This window comes from Dendropsophus ebraccatus, chromosome 14 (assembly GCF_027789765.1).
Source record: "Dendropsophus ebraccatus isolate aDenEbr1 chromosome 14, aDenEbr1.pat, whole genome shotgun sequence".
Classification (NCBI taxonomy): domain Eukaryota; kingdom Metazoa; phylum Chordata; class Amphibia; order Anura; family Hylidae; genus Dendropsophus; species Dendropsophus ebraccatus.
In genome coordinates, this window is record NC_091467.1 from 13278991 (window position 1) to 13296227 (window position 17237).

At 42.9% G+C, this 17237-nt stretch overlaps 1 protein-coding gene across 1 annotated transcript; it reads right to left on the minus strand.

Moving 5' to 3' along the window:
* Window positions 1-792: 792 nt before the first annotated feature.
* LOC138771736 (TLD domain-containing protein 2-like) lies at window positions 793-16321 on the minus strand. Its single transcript, XM_069951693.1, has 6 exons — window positions 16237-16321; window positions 8600-8770; window positions 3985-4137; window positions 3238-3333; window positions 2410-2486; window positions 793-2131 (listed from the first exon to the last, which is right to left on the minus strand). The coding sequence occupies exons 1-6, from the start codon at window positions 16267-16269 to the stop codon at window positions 1996-1998; spliced, it is 666 nt and encodes a 221-aa protein (XP_069807794.1). The 5' UTR covers window positions 16270-16321; the 3' UTR covers window positions 793-1995.
* Window positions 16322-17237: the final 916 nt, after the last annotated feature.

Sequence of the window (17237 nt, forward strand, 5' to 3'; positions counted from 1 at the left end):
ACGATCTCAAACGACCTCAAACCACCGCTATTGCGAAAGACCTGAAAACGTTCACTCATTTCCATGGAACGATAATCGCTACTTATAATAGTATTTGCGATTGTTTCTTCTTCGCTATTGCGTTCGTATCTACTGCGAACAACCGAACGACGTCTTATTCAATGTGAACGATCTGCGAACGTTTTGCGAACGAGCAAGGATAAAAATAGGTCCAGGTCTTATAAAGCGATCAACGATTTCTCGTTCGGTCATTAATAGTTAACTGCATTTCAACCGGACGATTATTGTTTCGATTCGAACGATTTTACGATAATCTGAACGATAATCAAACGGTGGAATAGGGCCCATAGCTTAGGTATGGCTAGTGTTGGGTGGAGAGGTTTGGCATTTGACTCCCCGTGGCTGCAGAAGTTGGATGCCGCCCTAGGGAGTCCTGGAAAACATAGATACAGTCTATGGCCAATTACTGTATGAATGTTTTCCCGGACTCCCTAGGGCAGCATCTAACTTCTTCAGCCACCGGTAACGAACTCCAGCATGCTCCAGCTTTCCTCATCTCTAGTGCTGACATATACCATAGCATGCCCCCACTAGATTCTCCCATTTAGATTTGCCAAATATAGTCCTTTCTTCATTTTTCCCCATTACCTTTAAATCCTCTTCAAGCTTTGGCTAAAATCTGAATCAAAAACCAGCACAAAAAAAAAGTGTGTGTGAACACCACCCCTAACCAATGGACCTCTCTAGGGCCTCAAGAATATAAAGTATTGATCCCGATCACCAAGAATATCGAAGGGATTGTTCTGTATTGTAGTTAAGAAAGTTATCCTTTATTTTTTAATCCAGTTTCAAACACAGTAGGAAATAAGTTATGATTGGGTTATCAATGCCTTTAAGCAGTATATTGGTGATATACTCCAAGATATGGGCAAAAAGGTTTACTGATATATATACCACGGCATACACAATTTTTTTTCCTTCAGATCATCAGGTGTCAGAAAGTTATACAGATGTGTAAATTACTACTATTTAAGAATCTTAAGTCTTCCAGTACTTATCAGCTGCTGTATGTCCTGCAGGAAGTTCTGTATTCTTTTCAGTCTGACACAGTCCAGAGCAGTAGCACATCCTCAAAGGAAACCCCTCCTGCTCTGGACAGTTCCTGACATGGACAGAGGTGGCAGCAGAGATCACTGAGTCAGACTGGAAGAATACACCACTTCCTGCAGGACATACAGCAGCTAAGTAGTACTGGAAAACCTGAGATCCTAAAATACAAGTAATTTACAAATCTATATAACATTCGGACACCAGCTAATCTAAAAGCAATTGTTTTTCTTATCCAAAGTGCCCCTTTAACTCACTTTGCCCACTACAAGTATGCTGTGGTATATATTGGCATACCTTTTTTTGCCTGTATTCTGACATATAGCTCAGATGTATTGCCTGTACGCAGTGTGACCCCAACCTAAGATAAGGTTAGCGCTTCTGACCTTACGTTTTTACGGTAGGTTTGCTGTATTTTATTTTGTGATATACAGGGTGGTCCAAAAGTAGGTGGACAGCAACCAATCGGATTCCACCATTCATTTTCCAAAAAGAGTCTGTGAGAAATGAAAGGTGGAATCTGATTGGCTGCTAGGGGCAACTGAGCCAGTTTCACTTTACACCATGTTTGATAAATCTCCCCCAACCCTATTACACATACTGCCCACCTACTTTTGGACCACCCGGTGTATATTATAATATTTTATAATACATAACATAGCCTTGAAACACTCATCTTTATACATATTTAATGGACATCCCATCATGAGCTTGATGTAGACGTTCACAGACAAGTGCTGTCAGCCATTTTGTTCTTCCAGGGCCGGCATCTGTGCTTCATTGTCCTATAAAGGAATCATCTGCGAGCTCTCAGGCCGAGGCTTGTATGGAAAACTGCTCCACGTCCTGCAGAATTACAGTCTGTCGAGAAGGAGGATAAGAGCGAGCTCAGGTGAAGGCCCACACCTCAAGGCTGTGGATACGGAAGTGCTCACTGCTGGACAGGACGCTGTTATTAAACGTTTCACACCATTGGCTCCTTCCATTATACAAATCCTCGTCCAACCACAGACCAAAGTTACCACTGGGAACGAGAAACAAAAAAAGAAAACAAAATATCATAAAAAAATTTAGTCATACATAAGAATTAAAAAAAAAAAAAGTACTCAGTCGGGGAGATTTATCAAACATGGTGTAAAGTGAAACTGGCTCAGTTGCCCCTAGCAACCAATCAGATTCCACCTTTCATTTTCCAAAGAGTCTGTGAGGAATGAAAGGTGGAATCTGATTGGTTGCTAGGGGCAACTGAGCCAGTTTCACTTTACACCATGTTTGATCAATCTCCCCCAGTGTGGTACATACCATTTACTTCCACCAAATGTCAATGACTGGATGTCTCCTCTAACAAAAAAGTTATTGTCCCCTGTCCATCGGAAAACCTAAAGAAGTAAAAAATATATACATTTGTTTTTTGTAGAATGCGTACATGTGTATTTGAGAAACCTCTTAAGGGTGCGTTCACACCTACAGGATCTGCAGCAGAAAATACGCCGCGGATACGGCAAGTGTGAACGTACATTTTATATATATTTTTTATGGGGCAGTCTGATCTGTTTATAACAGCATCTAGCGATCTGCTTTACGGCAAGCCCCATAGACAACGACGCAACAACAAACTCCAGAACTTATTCTTTGTCATTCTTCGTGGGGAGGGGGGGGGGGGGGGGAAGCAGAGCTCTCTTTGATTTTTCTATCTCCCTGTGTCACACCTTTCACTGTAATGCTGGATAGGTCACTTTTCAGCAACCTCCTCCTTATCACAGGCAAAAAAAAAACAAAAAACCTCTCTGCTTAGTTTCAGGCCTAGCGGCCAGAATGGGAACTGCAATATTTCATGGTCATAGTAACTATAAACAGTAAAGTGAATTTGAAAAATTAACCATATTTTTTTAACCGCTTACAGACCCATGCTGTATCTGTGCGTCATTAAGTTCAGGGACTCTATGAAGCGAGCTCAGGAGGGTGGTCCTCACCGTTAATGACAAGCAGTAGCGATTGAGCTGCTGTCTGTCACTAACCCCAACACCAACAACATTTTCCATGGTGCCCTCCTTAGAACAGATCACTAAGACCACTAAATCTAGTTATATCATAGAAGACAGAAACAAGAGCTATATGATAGTCACGTACCTTCAACTGTGGTGAGAAGCTAAATAAGAAAGTCTCTCCTGTGCCATAAAAAGTGGGGCTAACCTTGAGCTCATTGGAACAGAAGCTTCCAAACACCTGCAAGAGAAGTCATATATTAAAGGGAACCCGTCACCATGAAAATGCTACCTAAGCTATTGGCATCATGTTATAGAGCAAAAGGAGATGAGAGGATTGATATATAACTTTATGGGAAAAGTTTTTGCACACCTTGTAACTTATAGATTGAAATCTCTGATATTTCCATGCTAAAGAGTCCAGTCCATTGAGTGTCACTGCCCACTGGACTCTTTAACCCAGAAAGATCTAGGATTTCAAGTTATACTGAATTTTTTCCCATAAAGTTATATATATCAATCTGCTCAGCTCTTCCTGCTGTATAACATGATGGTGATAGATTAGATAGCATTGTCTTGGTGACAGGTTCCGTGTGTGTGTGTGTGTGTGTGTGTGTGTGTGTGTGTGTGTGTGTGTGTGTGTGTGTGTGTGATAAATGGTTACTCAGGATTAGAAAAAAAAAAACTAAAAAAACAGCTACTTTCTTCCATAAACAGCACCACCCCTGTTCTCAGGTTGTGTACGGTATTACATTTCAGCTCCATTCATTTCAATGGAACTGTGCTGCAAAATGTGTTTCCATTGGGGTGTGAGCCCCTTGTTGACAGATGGGATAACAAATCACTTTATGACCCTTATTACAAAACATCTATTGCTTGGGAACCATCTTACTTTTCCTTCATCATCCTTGATGACCAGTAACACCGGCGAGCTGATGGCTTTCATGGTCCTATACATGGTCCTCAGGCTAAAGCCATCTTTGTCTGTGCTGTATTGCAGCCTCCAGTTACGGCCGATGACTCTAGGCGGCAATTGTGGAGCAATCTAAAACATGGAAATCACATTGTTTTACATAGAGCAGAAGCATGGCGGCCGTCTGTATTATTCATCAGTCACATATATACGGAAACACTGAGCCACTATCCAACCAGACTGGTCAATCATCTGGGTTCTGGGGTAAGGGTACAAACCCACACACCATATACGCAGCAAATGTGATGGTGAAGATTTGATGCTGTGTTCAGTTATTTAGATCTAATCTGCTGCGTATTTGTTGCGTATCGCAGCAGTAAATACGCTGCATATACGGTGTGTGGGTTTATACCCTAATGGGAGTATTCGGGGCCAGTGATTTTCTTCCAGAAACAGCACCTCTCCTGTCCTCAGGTTGGGTGTGGGGTTTTGCTTCTAAGTTCCATTGTTCCACACAAAACCAGAGGATATAGGTGGTGCTGTTTATGCAAGAAAGTAGCTGTGTTTTTTTTCTAATCCTCGATAGCCCCCTGGTTGGGACAGCTAGTGGCATCATTTTATGGCACTTTTTTTTTTTTTTTTTTTTTTTGAGGATACGCAAAATACGGAGCACGATATGGGTGATATTTAGTGGATTATGGAGAAGAAAAAAATGATGACCACCAATTTCATCCTTGAAAATATACTGACATGTAAGAGTAGCCTTAGGGCCCTAATACACAGACAGATTTATCTGGCAGATTATTAAAGCCAAAGCCAGCAATGAATTTAAAAAGAGGAGAAATATCAGTCTTTCCGTTAGGATCTGTTCCCTGTTTATAGTCTGTTCCTGGCTTTGGCTTCAATTATAATCTGTCTATGTAATAGGGCCATTCATTGAATACAGACATTCTGTGTGATTGCTGTGTAGCACATGCTTAGATACGAGGACTGTGGTACACTACAGAACAGAATCCCTTTGTTACAGTCCGGTGACATTATCATCATCTTGTGCAAGCATGGACCTGTTTGGGAGCTCCAGACTGGGAAAAATCGAGGTACAAAGGGGTACGGTATATCAGGGGCATTGCTGAATGGGGAGGGTACAAGAAAGGAGAAAGGTGCCAGGTTCTGCCCAACTACCAAGACACGGTAATACCCAAGTGGCAGATGGTGGTGCCAAGGAAAGAGTCTGGACGCCCGAGGACGTATTAATAGTGTGGTGGCCTGTCTGCTGTGTTCTGCCCTTGCTAGTCTACTATCTATCACTCCCTTCCATCCTGCTGCTCTCCGTGTATCAGGACAAAACCCAAGTTCAAGTTTGTGGGGGGCAGTATGAGGTATCCTACCATACCAATGTCTGATCATGCTCTGGTCACTGTGCAGGAATAATAATAGTAGTATAGTGATAATAAATACAGTGATGTTTCCTGCATTCACCCCCCAACCCCCACATTGCCTGCCCTGGTAGTGAGGTCGCCGGCATCACAGAGTGCAGAGACAGCCGGCCAGGGATACCGGTCAAGTGAGTGCGTTCCCGAAGGCAGGGGAAGAGGGATATCAGCAGCAGGACAGAGAGGAATATTCAGACTGTCTAGGGAGCACAGTCAAGACTTAAAGGGGTACTCCGGGCTACTACTGTATTTTGTACTCCGGGCTGTATTTTGAGTGTACGGCCGGGGAGGAGGTGGATATAGAAGCCACCAGTCACTTACCTCCCCGGTCCCGCCTCGGCCGCTGAATGGCTGAGCTGCCTTACGACGTCACGTCTGCTATGGGCTGCCTGGACAATCTAGTGATCACCCGGGCAGCCCCCCCGCAGCTCCTTGCGGCCCCCCCTGTACTCAGCCGACACGTGTAATAGGGCTGGCAGCGAGCTGGGAATGAGGAGCGAACACAGAGTGCTCGTTTGCTCCTCTCCATCGCCCCCTGTAATAGGGGCTTTAAGGAAGGAGACTGATACGGTAATAACTATTGAACAGATTGTTAGGGCCCTATTCCACCAGACGATTATCGTTCAGATTATCGTTAAATCGTTCGAATCTAAACGATAATCGTTCGGTTTAATAGCAGTTAACGATTAACGACCTAACGAGAAATCGTTGATCGCTTTATAAGACCTGGACCTATTTTTATCGTTGCTCGTTCGCAAAACGTTCGTAAATTGTTTGCATTGAATAAGACATCGTTCGGTTGTTCGCAGTAGATACGAACGCAATAGCGAAGAAATAGCGAAGAAGAAACGATTCGCAAATACAATCATAAGTAACGATTATCGTTCCATGGAAAGGAGTGAACGTTTTCAGGTCTTTTGCAATAGCGGTCGTTTGAGATCGTTAACGATTATGCGAACGATAATTGTCCGGTGGAATAGGGCCCTAATGGTCCTTTTACACGGAGCGACAATTTGCCCAATCGCACGATTAACGATTTTGAATGAACGATAATTTTTTTATAACGATCAGCGTTTAGACAGAATGATACATCGTATGGAAAAATCGTATGGAAAAAAATTTTGTGATCGCTTAAGCCTATATCACACATAGGTGAAATCGTTGAAAGACTGTATACACGGAACGATCTGCGAATTTTTTGCGAACGACCAACGATAATTTGAGAACATGTTGAAAGATCAAAATGAACGATTTCTCGCTCGTCGTTTGATCGTTTGCTGCGTTTACATGTTCGATTATCGTTCGAATTCGATCGTTATCGTGCAAATTCGAACAATAAATCGTTCCATGTAAAAGGTCCATTAGTCTGCAGAAGAGGGGATCATAAATATCTATTTTACATAACCTGATAACCCCTTTAAACTCTTGAGGGGCAGATGTGACTGTGACCCTTGCACCCCTATACACCCTTAGGGCCCTATTACACCAACAGATTATCTGACAGATTTTGTAAGCCAAAGCCAGGAGTGGTTTTAAAAGAGGAGAAATCTCAGGCTTTCCATTATTACCTGTTCTCTGTTTATAGTCCATTCCTGGCTTTGGCTTCAATAATCTGTCAGATATTCTGTTGGCGTAAAAGGGCTATGCTCCTGCTCAGTTTTGGGATATTTTACCTCCTTTTGGTCTGCATTATAGTAGAAAAACTTTGTGTTTTAGACCCACTCCTGGTTTTGGTGATAGTGGGAACATAGCCTTATCTGTAGTTATACACTATACAGCAGGGGGCTATATACTACAGGGGGAGATAGCACAGGGGGGCTATATACTGCAGGGGGAGAGCGCACAGGGGGGCTATATACTACAGGGGGAGAGCGCACAAGGGCATCAATTCTGGATGTACATAGTTCAACAACTACATAATTCTGGGGGAGAGCGCACAGGAGGGCTATATACTACTGGGGGAGAGCGCACAGGAGGGCTATATACTACTGGGGGAGAGTGCAAAGGGGCGCTATATACTACTGGGGAGAGCGCACAGGGGGGGCTATATACTACTGGGGGAGAGCGCACAGGAGGGCTATATACTACTGGGGGAGAGATCACAGGGGGCTATATACTACTGGGGGAGAGCGCACAGGAGGGCTATATACTACTGGGGGAGAGCGCACAGGAGGGCTATATACTACTGGGGGAGAGCGCACAGGAGGGCTATATACTACTGGGGGAGAGCGCACAGGAGGGCTATATACTACTGGGGGAGAGCGCACAGGAGGGCTATATACTACTGGGGGAGAGCGCACAGAGGGGCATCAATTCTGTATGTAAACAGTTTAACAACCTTTGTGAAAAGTTAAAACACGTTTACTACTGATGTTTAGCTCAAACCTTCACCTGAGAATAGACCCCGGTAAGTGGCCCCTCACTAAAAATTGTTGAGTACCCCTGCTATTCAGTATTCCTCCCCAGTCTAGACATTGTTGTTTTTCTGTATTTTATATAGCAGCAGTGAATTATATAGTTACATTTATTACTTGGGTTGGACTAGCTCTGTCATTGCCCAAGAGTCTCTTACATAAAGTGTAGCCTCCTTATAGCATCACCCAACCCACCTTGGCCCCCACCCAGACTAACATATCCCCGATAGGTGGGGGTCTCAACACCCAGACAACAACCAAGAGTTTTTTCAAGGGGTACTACAGCGATTATTTTTTTCTTTAAAGTCAACTGGTTTCACAAAGGTATACAGATGAATTACTTCTATTTAAAAATCTCCAGTCTTCCAGTACTTATCAGCTGCTGTATGCCCTGCAGGAAGTGGTGTATTCTCTCCAGTCTGACACAGTGCTCTCTGCTGCCACCTCTGTCCATGTCAGGAACTGTCCAGAACAGGAGAGGTTTTCTATGGGGATTTGCTGCTGCTCTGGACAGTTCCTGACATGGACAGAGGTGGCAGCAGAGAGCACTGTGTCAGACTGGAAAGAATAAACAATTTCCTGCAGGGCATACAGCAGCTGAAAAGTATTGGAAGACTGGAGATTTTTAAATACAAGTAAAATACAAATCTGTATAATGTTCTGAAACCAGTTTATTTAAAAGAAAAGGATTTTCGCCAGAGTACCCCTTTAAATGAGTAATTCCTACTATTACAGAGGATCACTCACCTGCTTGACATAATCGTTCCCCAGAATTTGGCTACTTCCAATTAACACTGGCTCTTCTACTTCTTCTTTGGGTTTGGCGCATACTTTTTTCTGTTTCTTAACTTCGGAGTCGGAGTCAATAATCTCAAAATCGGAGTCATCGCTGGAGATTGCTTCATGCAGGTTATTTTTCTGTTAGAAAAGACCGTGATGTTATAAATGACTTCATGTTTTGTACAGATCGGGGGAAGCTTTCATGGTTCACAAGCAGCGTAATGCAGGCACCAGTATCATGGCCACAAATCCAAACCTGACTGGGAGCTTAAAGCAACAGTACCATAGGAATCTGTAATACTGTTGGTTTAGGGACAGGGAACCTTCGGCCCTCCAGCTGTTGCAGAACTACAATTCCCATCATGCCTGGACAGCCAAAGCTTTATGGGGATTTGCTACTGCTCTGGACAGTTCCTGACATGGACAGAGGTGGCAGCAGAGAGCACTGTGTCAGACTGGAAAGAATACACTACTTCCTGCAGGACATACAGCAGCTGATAAGTACTGAAAGACTGGAGATTTTTAAAAAGAAGTAATTTTAAAAATCTATACAACTTTTTGACACCAGCTGATTAAAAAGAAAAAAAAAAAAAATCACCAGAGTACCCCTTTAAGAGAAGAGAAAACCTACAGAGTCAACGTTTTATCTATATTGTTGGCAGTTCATCAGGAGATTATGACAGAGGGTGGAGACAAAGATGATCATCCACTTGTCCTTTTGCGTCAGGGTACAACCATGTCCCAGCTTCTTCCTTCATCTCTGTAGTTAATAAACTACTTACTGTAAAAACTATAAACTGAGGCTGTAACACTCCTCGCCTCTCCTGCCTTCAGGACCCTAAACACGGCCAGGACGTTGTTTGCACCATATGCTGGATCAGGACCTTGTATAGGCCATTGGCCTATACAAGGTCCTGGATTTGGACAAGAATATACTGGATTTGAAGCCAAAGCCAGAAACAGACTATAAACAGAGATCAGGTCATGAAGGAAAACCTGAGATTTCTCCTCTTTTCAAATCCATTCCTGGCTTTGGCTTCAAATCTTTGGCAGATAATCTTTCTGTGTAAATGGACCCTAACACATTAAAAGGTATGGTATTCCTATGCCATTACTTTATCATCTGTGAGGGTCCAATATCTGGGACCCCGACTGGGAAAGAAGGTGAGGCAGTAGTGTAGACTTTGCACCCACTGTTTCAGGACAGTAAAGCCCCTATTACACGGGCAGATTATTAGCAGCCCTTTGGATGATAATCTGCCTGTGTAAAAGTGACAGCGATCAGCCAAGTACCAGGAAAACACCTTGTATAAATTACACTGATCCCATCATTTGTGCAGGTCATATAACGTATGGCTGATAATATAACGTATGGCTGATAATATAACGTATGGCTATCAGCTATACGTGTACAGGCGATATAAATTGTTATCGCCCGTACACATATGGCTGATAGTGATACATTATATTACCTGCATGAACGATACAGCCATTGTTTGTGTGATCCAGCCACCCAGTTGATCGTATCTTCCAAGGACACTGATCTTGCTGATCGGCTTTCACTTTCGTCCTTGCACGGCCCATGTAAAAGGAGTCTACCTGCTGCATGGCTGCAAATATATATATGGGTTGGCTACAGACCCCTACACAGCGGCTAGGAGCGCCGCTGTGCAGGAATAGTCAGAAAGGAGCTACATCGCTAAATCTGAATGTGGATTCCCGAAGTTTGGGTGTCCAATCATAAATTGATGGCATATCCTATTAAAGGGGTACTCCAGCGGGAAAAAACTTTTTAGGAAGTGCCAAAGATTCGTAATTTACTTCTATTAAAAAAATCTCCAGTCTTCCAGTACTTATCAGCTGCTGTATGTCCTGCAGGAAGTGTTGGATTCTTTCCAGTCTGACACAGCGCTCTCTGCTGCCCCGTCTGTCCATGTCAGGAAGTATCCAGAGCAGCAGCAAATCCCCATAGAAAACCTTTCCTGCTCTGGACAGTTCCTGACACGGACAGATGTGGCAGCAGAGAGCACTGTGTCAGACTGGAAAGAATACACCACTTCCTGCAGGACATACAGCAGCTAATAAGTACTGGAAGACTGGAGATTTTTTAAAATAGAAGTAAATTACAAAATCTCTGGCACTAGTTAATTTTTTTTCTGGAGTACCCCTTTAATATGAGGCTATTAAGATGGGAATACTATACATGCCTTATAACTTTCACATTAGAACATTCTGGAACTTTATACATTGTAAATGATTTGATGCAGGATCAGACAGGTGTGTAGAGCGGCACTCCCTGGCCTTGCAGTACAGGATCTGACACTATTGGCAGTAGATGTGGTAATCACCGCGTTCCTGCCCGGCGCTGGGACCTGTCACACTGTTGGTATAAACACGTTTTGTAATGGTTTGGTGTTGGCTAAACACGTCCCCCCGTGTAGTGTAAACAGCGCACCTACTCACCCCTTACAGAAATGTTACATCTCCTATTAAGCTAAACTCCAATTACAAGGCTGAAAGGTCTGCCAATACCTCAATGGCATCATTATGGGTGCACCAGGCAAATCACAGGTAAATGTTTTGGGTTATTGGGTCCAACAGACGTTTAATGGTCCGTTAATCTGATGACGCTCATTTTCTTAGATGACAGTCAGGTGACGGTCAATTTAAAGTGTAAAAGTAGATAGCATTTACTGCTGCCTCGAATAGGAACTATATACAGGTGTATACCCTAGTAGTAAGAGTAGACCCCCCCAATGTCTGGCAGAATGACTAATAGTAAAGTTGTTTTGCAATATTTAAAATAAAAAGAAAGTTTTTAAATCAATTAGACTTGTAAATTACTTTTATTTAAAAAAAAAATTCTCCAGTCTTCCCATACTTATCAGCTGCTGTATGTCCTGGAGGAAGTGGTGTATTCTTTCCAGTCTGACACAGCGCTCTCTGTCGCCACCTCTGTCCATGTCAGGAACTGTGCAGAGCAGGAGAGGTTTTCTATGGGGATTTGCTGCTGCTCTGGACAGTTCCTGACATGGAGAACAAACTATTACAACTACATAAGTGATACCAATAAGCTGTATAGTCTGAGGTAGTGTAAACTAATGGCCAGTTTACACGGAGCGATAAAATTCGCCCAATCGATCGTTTAACGATTTTGAAGCAACAATTTGGTTTTAATAAGGATCAGCATTTAGGCGAAGAGATAAAGCGCTAAAAAAAAAAAAAAAAAAAACGTTTTTGCAATCGTTTTAAGATCACGTAGGGTGAATCTGTGAAAGACTGTTTAGACGAAGCAATCTGCAAATTTTCAGCGAACGACCAACGGCAATTTGAGAACATGTTGGAATGTTACGATGAACGATTTCTCGTCGATTATTGGCCAAATGCGATCGTTATCGCGAAAATTCGAACGATAATCGCTCCATGTAAACGAAGCATAACTCTGTATGGTCAGATAGTTGATATACGCCACCGCCAATCACGAAAGGGATTGCACAGGAAATGGGGCTATTTATTTTCAACAACCCACAGTTCTCTCTCCCGTCCTCTTCATACATGTGAATGATCGGCCCGGTGACCAACCAACACGCTCAACCCTTCCCCCCACCGACATCATCTGTCAGGATCCTCTGTACACCACATACTGTCAGCCTAACCTGCCTGTCAATGGTGGCCAGATTAGTATAAGGTATATTATATATATATTAGTATAAGGTTTTTTAAATAAATTACAAGAAACTGAACCACCTGTGGTAGGAAAAAGATTTAAAAAAATAATTTTGCCAGTTTCCTTATAAGAGACTGTAATATATAGCATTTCACCTGGCTCTTGGGTTACGAGTCACTGAGCAGCTGCAGGTGCAGTCTGGTAATTGTCCTATAGTTACAATAGGCAGCTGGGAATCAGCCCATTGGGAACTATGGAGTAAATACGACGCCAGACAATAGGCCTCAGACAATGGTGGATAAATCATTGTCATCAAATAAGCAAATGCTAGCATCTCTGCATATATCAAGAGTGAATGTTTACTTCTGTTCTGATAATAAATATAATTTTTTTTTTTTAATTATTTTTTTTTTTTTTTAAATGGAGATTTATCAAACATGGTGTAAACCAGATTCCACCTTTCATTTTCCAAAGAGTTTGTGAGGAATGAAAAGTGGAATCTGATTGGTTGCATAGTGGTTGCATAGTGTGTGTGTGTGTGTGTGTGTGTGTGTGCGAACGGAACGAGCGACAGAATCCTCCGGAACTTATCTGTGCAGATTCCGTAGTGTGAACCTACCCTTAGGGTGGGTTCATACTGAGGAATTCTCGCGGACAATGTCAGCGGAATTCTGCAGTATGTCCGCGCGCCTTTCCGCCGGCTCCATAGACACCATTCTATGGGCCGGCGTATTCCGTTATCCGCCAAAAGAAGTGACACGTCACTTCTTTCGGCAGATAGCGGAATACTCCAGCCCATAGAATGGTGTCTATGGAGCCGGCGGAAAGCCACGCGGCCGTGCGTGCGGACATACTGCGGAGTTCCGCGGACATTATCTGTGAGAATTTCGTAGTATGAACCCACTCTTACACAGAAAGACAAAGATTTGAAGCCAAAGGTAGAATGGATTTTAAAAGAGGAAAAATCTCAGGCTTTCCTTTATGACCTGATCTCTGTTTATAGTCTGTTTCTGGCTTTGGCTTCAAATCTTTGGCAGATAATGTGTCAGACAATCTTTCTTTGTAAATGGACCCTAAGGGTGCCTTTACACAGAAAGATTTTTGAAGCCAAAGCCAGGAACAGACTATAAACAAGGAACAGGTCATAAAGGAAAGACTGAGATTTCTCCTCTTTTCAGACCCATTCCTGGCTTTGGCTTCAAAAATCTGTGTGTGTAAAAGGACCCTCAGCTGCTACAAGACACCTCTGATGGTCTTTCTCTTGCTTAAATATTAAAAGGATACTTGTTTTCCAAAAGTTATATTGATTTGCATATTACTTCTATTAAAAATAATAATCTCAAATCTTCCAGTACTTATTTGGTACACTAAAAATGGACAAAACCCTACAATTTGCTGCCAGAGACACAGAGTGTACCTATCATTATTAAAAAAAACTTTTGACATGTCATAGAGGCATGTCAAAAGTATTGATTATGCAAAAGAACACTGCAGAGACACCATCACGTGTCTCGAGGTCAGTGAACTAGCCAGACCTTCCTCCGGGAAGGAACAACAAAGCCAAGGAATGTCTCCAATTAAAGAAACCACCTAAGCAAGGTATCTCCACAGACAGCTGTTTCGGGGGTTTTGCCCCTCATCAGTGTGGAGTAGGTTTCTGGCTAGTGGGAGGTATTGATTAGTCCGGGTCTGAGTGCTCAGCCCCGTACCGATCGGGAGAAGACCCCAGCGGCAGAGTGTCCGCTCCCCATTCTATGAAACGTCAAAAATTTTTTTACAACAGGTACACTTTAAGTAAATTATGCCCAGTATGTCAGGACAGTAGTGTGAAGATTTAAAGGAGAAGTGCCGCGATTTTTGAAATCCAGCAGCCAGCAGGGGGGAAATTAATAACGAGTACTAACTTACCTCTCCCTGTGCCTGCGGTGAGTGGTGGGATCGGCCTCAGGACCCCAGCTAGAAGGCACTTTACCCCCCCAGTTATGATGACGTCATGACTTGGAGGGGGGGGGGGAGCCCTGTCCTGGCTGACGGACAGCCCGCTCAGCCAATCAGTGACTGGAGCAGTGTCCCGCCCCAATCACGGACTGGCTGAGCGGCCACTCCATCAGCCAGGTTATGACGTTTTAGTGCCGGAGTTCCCAGAGCCTGGCGGGGGTCCCAAGGCCGGTCCTTCTGCTCCAAATTCAAATTCCCCCCGCCCCTGCCAGTTGCCGGATTTTATAAATCGCCGGACTTCTCCTTTAAACAGTTTCAAAGATGATGTGGATGACCTCTTAGGTCGGCAGGTTTTGGAACTATGGAAATCAGACAAGCTATATACACGATAATATGCAAATAATAAAAACCCATGCTATTATAAGGTTATTAGTGATTATTGGGTTATTAACGTCCGCTGAATGCACTTGGGCATGCAAATCAATATCCATGGCTGGCAGCTCCCTGGGTGATTGGGAGAGCACTCCGGAGACTGAAGTCTTTCAATCTTTCTTGAAACGTCTACCTACATTTCCTCACCTTCATGCTCAGCCCGGCGAACGTTTTAAACGACCATGTAACAACCGCAAAAAAATCGTTACACTACAGATATCGTTCACGTTTCCGCACGTATTATGTGTTATCGTTCGCTTAAAAAAATCGTTAAGTGCTCGTTAACGAGCGGTCGTTGGAGCGAGTCTATGAACGATAATCGTTCCGTGAAATAGGGCTTTAAGTGACTTCAGCATGGCAGAACACTCCTGACACAACCATTAATAACCTCATGCCAGGACATGTAAGTACCTGTGTTTCACACATGGCACTCTTACTTAATACTGAATGAATCAAGATGTTTTAAATATTTCGTTTTAATTTTTTAAATCTTTAAAAAGGACCCCAGCAAATAAATAGATAAATAAATAATAATAATAAAGAAATTGGTGCCAGTAAGTGCCAGAGAATTGTAATTTATTTCTATTTAAAAAAAAAATAAAAATTCTCCAGTCTTCGTGTACTTATTAGCTGCTGTATGTCCTGCAAGAAGTGGTATTTTCTTTCCAGTCTGACACAGTGCTCTCTGCTGCCACCTCTGTCCATGTCAGGAACTGTCCAGAGCAGCAGCAAATCCCCATAGAAAACCTCTCCTGCTCTGGACAGTTCCTGACATGTACAGAGGTGGCAGCAGAGAGCACTGTGTCAGACTGGAAAGAATACACCACTTCCTGCAGGACATACAGCAGTTGATAAGTACTAGATATTTTTTAATAGAAGTAATTTACAAATCTCTGGCACTTTTTAACGCCAGTTGATTCGAAAGAAGAAAAAAAAAACACTGGTGTACCCCTTTAACATGTCTAGCTATCCTTTTATTTCCATAATTGTCTTTTTTGTAGTCACAATGTCATTGTTGAGGTGTGTGTGTGTGTGTGTATACTACTGTGTATAACGGGGAACCTGCGGCCCTCCAGCTGTTGCAAAACTACAATCCCCATCATGCCTGGACAGCCAAAGCGTAGCTTTGGCTGTCCAGGCATGATGGGAATTGTAGTTCTACAACAGCTGACGGTTTCTCATCTCTGGTATGAGAAATAAGACATCACCATTATAAAATCCATTAAAACTATTGGATATAGAAACATATCAGTTTCCAAAAATAGTGGAGGGACCCCTCCCCCCAAAAAGCCCAATCAATGTAGAGATGACAATATGACGAGTCAATCGTAAAAGACGTAGTGCTCTATATACTATATAAGAATACATGTATCCCCCCAGCTCTGCTGCTATAACAATAGAAGCCATTGCAGCGCCCAGATCCCAGTGCACCATTGATTGATATAGTACATATAAAGCAGCTACATAATAGACAAAGAAACAATGCTGCCTTATATCTAGAGACAGATAGAGCGGCCTATACTATCAGAGGGTTGCAGGACATGCTGGTATGTGTAGTGTCACTCACCAGGGGGGTGTAGGAGCAGCGGATGGTTCTCATCCTCCCCAGGCTAGCTTCAGTTCTGTGTAACTAGAAGAGCAGGCTGCCTGGCTGGAGCTATGTGACACGTTCACACCCACTACACAGCATGCAGCGTCTGCACCTATCAGCAGAGAGGGCACCTGTGCACACCCAGACCTTTGCCCATACACTATTATGAGTATATGATATGTCAGGCGGATCAGTCCTGCAGGCATGACAAATAATTTAGGACATTTGTTAAAGAGCGGCTGTCCATGTGCCTGTTCAGACAGCCCCTCTGTGTTATGTGCAGCCCCCCATACCTAGCGGATCGCATCATAGGAAATAGATGAAATAATCATCATAATAATAACCACGACCCACTATTACTACTACAAATAATAATTATTAAATAATATAAATAATATATTGATTGAATTTAAACGATAATCGTTCTGTGTAATTGCAGGCAACGATCGAAAAATCGTTTGTATGTCGTTGATTGTTGATTTAGATCTGAACCTAAAATAATCGTTAATCGTTCGCTGTAATTCCACATTCCTTCGCTCACATTTAAAATTTGCTCACTAATCCTTCAGTGTAATTGCACATTGTTTATTGAGTAAACAATCATAGTAACGATCATAACTTACGACCATCGTTCTGTGTAATATGGTGAACGATTCCAGGTTAACGATAAACAATCTTTGTTTGTGATCATTTATTGTTATGCTGCGTTTACACGTAACGATTATCGTGCGAATTTGCGCGATAACGGTCGAATTGGAACGATAATCGTACGTGTAAACGCAGCGAACGATCGGACATCGTGATCTTTCATCAGGTCAGCAAATCGTCGTTCATCGTACGCAAAAAATTCGCAAATCGTTCCGTGTGAACAGTCGTTCGCCGATTTAACTAATGTGTGAGATAGGCTTAAACGATCGCAGTGCGAATTTTCGTACGACATATCGTACCGTCTAAACGCTGATCGTTCTAAAAAAAAA

Excerpts from the sequence above, each read along its gene's own strand:
- LOC138771736 (XM_069951693.1), bottom strand. The coding sequence starts at position 16,269 with ATGAGAACCATCCGCTGCTCCTACACCCCCCTG. Across the intron at positions 3,334-3,984 it reads TCAAGGATGATGAAGGAAAA|GTGTTTGGAAGCTTCTGTTC; the intron begins GTAAGATGGTTC and ends CTTCTCTTGCAG. Across the intron at positions 2,487-3,237 it reads GCTTCTCACCACAGTTGAAG|GTTTTCCGATGGACAGGGGA; the intron begins GTACGTGACTAT and ends TTACTTCTTTAG.